Source organism: Mastomys coucha, unplaced genomic scaffold (assembly GCF_008632895.1).
Source record: "Mastomys coucha isolate ucsf_1 unplaced genomic scaffold, UCSF_Mcou_1 pScaffold11, whole genome shotgun sequence".
Lineage (NCBI taxonomy): Eukaryota > Metazoa > Chordata > Mammalia > Rodentia > Muridae > Mastomys > Mastomys coucha.
The window spans coordinates 29,779,814-29,784,957 of NW_022196893.1; the positions used below are offsets into that span (position 1 = coordinate 29,779,814).

Consider the following 5,144-nt stretch of genomic DNA (forward strand, 5'->3'; position numbering starts at 1 on the left):
AGAAAGAAAGAAAGAAAGAAAGAAAGAAAGAAAGAAAGAAAGAAAGAAAGAGAAAGAAAGAAAGAAAACAAAAAAACAAAATAAAAAGTAATGATACTTGATTCCTCAAGCTTCCTGAAATTATTTAGCTCACTCAGTTCCAACTCCACAGTGAACCCATAAATCCTGTGTTTCTTTGGACAAAGGAAATACCAGTTACAGTAATGCTTCAAGCCTTTACCATGGTTACTAGAACCTGGTGCTCCAGTGTAGACATTCTGAAGAGAAAGGGGCTCTAAGATGGCTTTCTTCAACTTATATCTACTAGGATATCAACATTACTTTCGGAGTAAAAAGAAAAACATGACTCAAGAAACAAGTAAGGAGGACTCAGCACAGTGGGGCAGAGGGCCATGCCTTCCCAGGCAAGTCTTAGCTAGCACAGTGGGGCAGAGGGCCACGCCTTCCCAGGCAAGTCTTAGCTACTTCCTAGTTATTTCCTTCCTGAGCTCAGTTAGAGATGTCCTTCCATTACCAATGGTTAGCACAGTTAAATTTACACAGCAGGGACAGTCGCTGTTCAGCTCCACTTTCTGTCACTTCATAGCATTATTAAGATACGCAGTCTGAGACAGCCAGCACTAAGGAGGCAGAGGCAGCGGGACCTCTGTGAGTTCAAAGCCATCCTGGTCTACAGAGCGAGTTCGTGACAACCAGGTTTGTCCTTTTTGAGAAGGACAAAGCCTTCTCAAACAAACAAAAAGATACATAGTTTGTTCAACTAAATAATGTCATTCATTTAGCCAGCACCAACTATTCCATGCTTTTTGTTGGTGACTTGGGGTTCAGAAGAGGGCCTTAACTATTGAGTAGCCAACTCTGATGAAGAAAATGGGAAGTCATACAAAACTTGTAATAGTATACAATTAAATATGGACTGCTAACCTTAGAGGAGAAACACCTGACACTGTAGATTTCACTCAGGAACTGTCTCCAGAACCAAGTGTGAGACGACGCCTCAGGAAATCAAGCAGCCGCCTGGGAAACGAAGAGACATCCATGTTAAGTAAATCCCAGGGCTGGGACACGTGAGGGGAAGAAGGTGCCATGAAGCAGGCCTTGAAAATGAGGCTAAGGCCAACTGAGTCAGGGTGCTGCCAACCTGAGACCCCAGTTGAATCTCGTAGGGAACTGCTGAAGGATTTGAGCATATATTTGATCTACACTGTGGATAGATACTATATTCACAATGGCCAGCCATGCCTCACATACAACAGAGGCTTAATATTTCCAGGATGAATAAATGGTTTTGATTATATAACAGAGATGAGGCCAGTTTGTAGGAGATTACATTTGATTTAAGTCTTAAAAGTTGAAAGCATAGAGACTAGAGAGATGGCTCAGCAGTTAAGAGCACTGACTGCCCTTCCAGAGGTCCTGAGTTCAAATCCCAGCAACCACATGGTGGCTCACAGCCATCTGTAGTGGGATCCAATGCCCTCTTCAGGTATGTTTGAAGACATTGACTGTATACTCACGTACATAAAGTAAATAACTCTTCTTTTAAAAAGTTGAGAGCTGAAAGCATAGAGGTGGAGGAGGAGAAAGGGTCTCTGGTAGAACAGAAATGTAATGAAGGACATTAAGTGTGGTGAGACACTGAGCCAGGCATTGTGGGGTTGGGGAAGAGGAGTGGGGAGTGTGAAAGGACAGGGTTGCAGCATGACAGACCGCTGCCTGGGTATTCATGCACTCTCATCTTTCTAATTCCACCAAAGTTCCGTTTCTCTCTCCAGCTCCTAACAAGCCCTGGGAACCCTTAGTCTTGTATCAGCATCCTTCCCCCAACCCCACCACACCAGGCCTCGGCATTCTGTGATGAGACTCTCTTGTTTTCAAATGAAGAAGCCTTCTGTCCCCTCTAGCAGAAAGTGCATCTTTTAGAAAACCTACAAACCGCCCTCACTCCAGGCCTGGAGTACCCGCTCCTGGCTGCATCAACCTACTTGCCTATGGTCTATGAGACAACCTTACCAGAAATGAAAGTGGGTAGCTTGAGATTTTCCTACCCAGTTCATTTCTCATAACTTCTGTCAATATGCATTCTAACCTTTGGTCCATCTCTCTAGCCTCTTACTCTGGAATTTTAACCTTTTCAGGCCTTGACTGACCACGAATAAATGAAACTTAAGAGTATGAAAACAGGGATGGGGGAACTAATTTGCATTTTAATTTCCAAGGACCATTTTCTTCCTGGTTTTCCCTTTCTATATAGTTTTCTCTTCTCCGTGAATATTATACATTATTTGACATTATTTTCTGTTCCCTACTTTAGCTCTTCTTTCTCTGAGTCTTTCACCCCCAAACTTATTGAGGTCTGTGGTAGTTGTTGCTGTTATTTAAAATTTATTTACTTATTTTATGTGTATGAGTACACTGTCACTTTCTTCAGACACACCAGAAGTGTTCACCCATGTATATGGTTGTGAGCCACCATGTGGTTGCTGGGATTTGAACTCAGGACCTTCGGAAGAGCAGTCAGTGCTCTTAACAGCTGAGCCGTCTCTCCAGCCCCCTTTTTTGATTCATTAACAAATCTTCAAATAATCTTTGGCTCTCCATCATGCTTAAGAAGGAACAGAAAAGAGGACATGGGGGCTCATGACTGAGTAAGGAGGGAGTGGGGGGGTGGTGAGACAGGGTTTCCCTGCCTGGCTGTCCTGGAACTCTGTAGACTAGGCTGGCCTCTAACTCACAGGGCTCTGCCTGTCTCTGCCTCCCAAGTGCTGGGATAAAGGTGTGTGCCACCTCCACCCGGCATCGTGACTATAATCACAATGTTCAGAGGCTGAAGCAGGGCATCATGACAAATTCAATCCTAGACTGGGTTACATGCTGATTGTGAGCCCTGCTCCATCCCAGACTATAAATTGTCTTGGGGATGAAGAGATGGCTCAGCATGAAGAACTGGCTGCTCTTGCAGAGAACCCAGGTTTGATTTCCAGCACCCACATGGTGGTTCACGACCACTTGTGATTCCAGTCCCAGGGGAATTAGACACCCTCTCCTGCCTCCTAAAGTACACAGGATACCCAGATATACATGCAAGCAAAACACCCATACACATAAAATAAAAATAAATAAATCTAAAAAAAATAAAAATAAAAAAAGATGGGCTGCAGAGATGGCTCAGTGGTTAAGAGCACTGACTGCTCTTCCAGAGGTCCTGAGTTCAATTCCCAGCAACCACATGGTGGCTCACAACCACCTGTAATGGGATCTGAAACCCTCTTCTGGTGTGCCTGAAGATAACAACAATGTACTCATATACATAAAATAAAGAAATATTTTTTTAAAAAAAAAAAGACACACCAGCCATAGTGATGGCCCACACCTTTAATCCCAGCACTTGGGAGGCAGAGGCAGGCAGATCTCTGAGTTTGAGGCTACCCTGGTCTACAGTGTGTTCCAGGACAGCTAGGACTATGTAGAAAGACCCTGTTTCAAAAACAAAAAAGACTCTTGTTTTAAGAAAACCAAAGTAGGGAAAAGAGATGGCTCAGCAATTAAGAGCACTGACTGCTCTTCCAGAGGACCCAGGTTCAAATCCCAGCACCCACATGGCAGCTCACAACTGTCTATAACTCCAATTCCAAAGAATCCAACACCCGCACACAGACATGAATGCAGGCAAAATGCTAATGCACATAAAATAAAAATCAACAATTACAAAAGAAAACCAAAATAATATAATATTAATCATATTAATACTGTTAGCCAAGAATAGGGTGTGGAGGTCAGAGGACAGCTTGTGGGAGTCAGTTCTCCTCCTGCTGCTGCTCCGCTGCCACTGCCGCTGTGTGGGACTGCAGAATTGAGCTTAGTTCATCACTGGCAAGCACAGGCTGGAAGAAGAGAGCTCTTCTAGAAGCCCTGTCCCCTCTCTGGGGTCTTAGGGAAGAGCCCTGTGGTGCTTCGATGAAGACAGGAGAAGGATAATTAAGAACCCCACTTCAAGGATCTTAGCTCTTATTTAACTGTCCTTTTTCAGCCCTACACGGCTGGCCAGTCCTCAGTGACTACTATTCAAGGTTGCCAGCACTGGAGGGACCTCTCACGTCTCTACTTAGCTCGAGTCGCTGTGCCAGAAGTTCTGTAGGCAAAGTTCTTCCTCTTGCTGTCAGGCTATTTTACACACTGCCTTCCACAGCGGCTCTTATGCCCAGTGTTTGGAGCACTTGGAGGAATTTGCTCCTATCTAGATGAAACCTCCACGACAGAATCTTAGATTAAAAACATGTATCCTGGAAGCACCTAAAGAAATGTCCAACATCCTTAGTCATCAGGGAAATGCAAATCAAAACAACCCTGAGATTCCACCTCACACCAGTCAGAATGGCTAGGATAAAAAACTCAGTTGACAGCAGATGCTGGAGAGGTTGTGGAGAAAGAGGAACATTCCTTCATTGCTGGTGGGATTGCAAACTGGTACAACCACTCTGAAAATCAGTTTGGCGGTTCCTCTGGAAATTGGACATAGTACTTCCCGAGGATCCAGCTATACCACTCCTGGGCCTATACCCAGAAGATGCTCCAACATGTAATAAGGACACATGCTCTACCATGTTCATAGCAGCCTTATTTATAATAGCCAGAAACTGGAAACAACCCAGATGTCCCTCAACAGAAGAATGGATACAGAAAATGTGGTACATCTACACAATGGAATACTACTCAGCTATTAAAAACGAATTTATGAAATTCTTAGGGAAATGGATGGATCTGGAGAATATCATCCTGAGTGAGGTAACCCAATCACAAAAGAACACACATGGTATGCACTCTCTGATAAGTGGTTATTAGCCCAGAAGTTCAGAATACACAAAGAACAACCCACAAACCACAAGAAACTCAAGAAGAAAGAAGACCAAAATGTGGACATTTCATTCCTTCTTAAAATGGGGAACCAAATACCCACGGAAGGAATTGCAGAGACTAACTATGGAGCAGAGACTAAAGGAAGGACAATCCAGCCTGATATAGCTATCTCCTGAGAGGCTCTGACAGTACTTGACTAATACAGATGTAGAGGCTCAGAGCCATCCATTGAACTGAGTACAGGGTCCCCAATGAAGGAGTAAGAGAAAGGACCTATGGAGCTGAGG

The 5,144-nt window shown here is 44.0% G+C and overlaps 1 protein-coding gene across 3 annotated transcripts in view; it reads left to right on the forward strand.

The window, feature by feature from the left end:
* The window catches only part of Tex49 (testis expressed 49), a 21,287-nt gene that overhangs the window by 2,565 nt on the left and 13,578 nt on the right, over positions 1–5,144 (forward strand). Inside the window, exons 1-2 of one of the 3 annotated variants that reach the window (XM_031354853.1) lie at positions 183–358; positions 964–1,041. The exons of 1 other annotated variant lie outside the window; for it this stretch is intronic. In XM_031354853.1, the coding sequence (XP_031210713.1) occupies positions 280–358; positions 964–1,041 (157 nt within the window). In that variant the 5' untranslated portion in view covers positions 183–279. Of the gene's footprint in view, positions 1–182; positions 359–963; positions 1,042–5,144 lie in introns of those variants that run through there. One more of the 3 variants, XM_031354863.1, reaches the window with a different exon arrangement.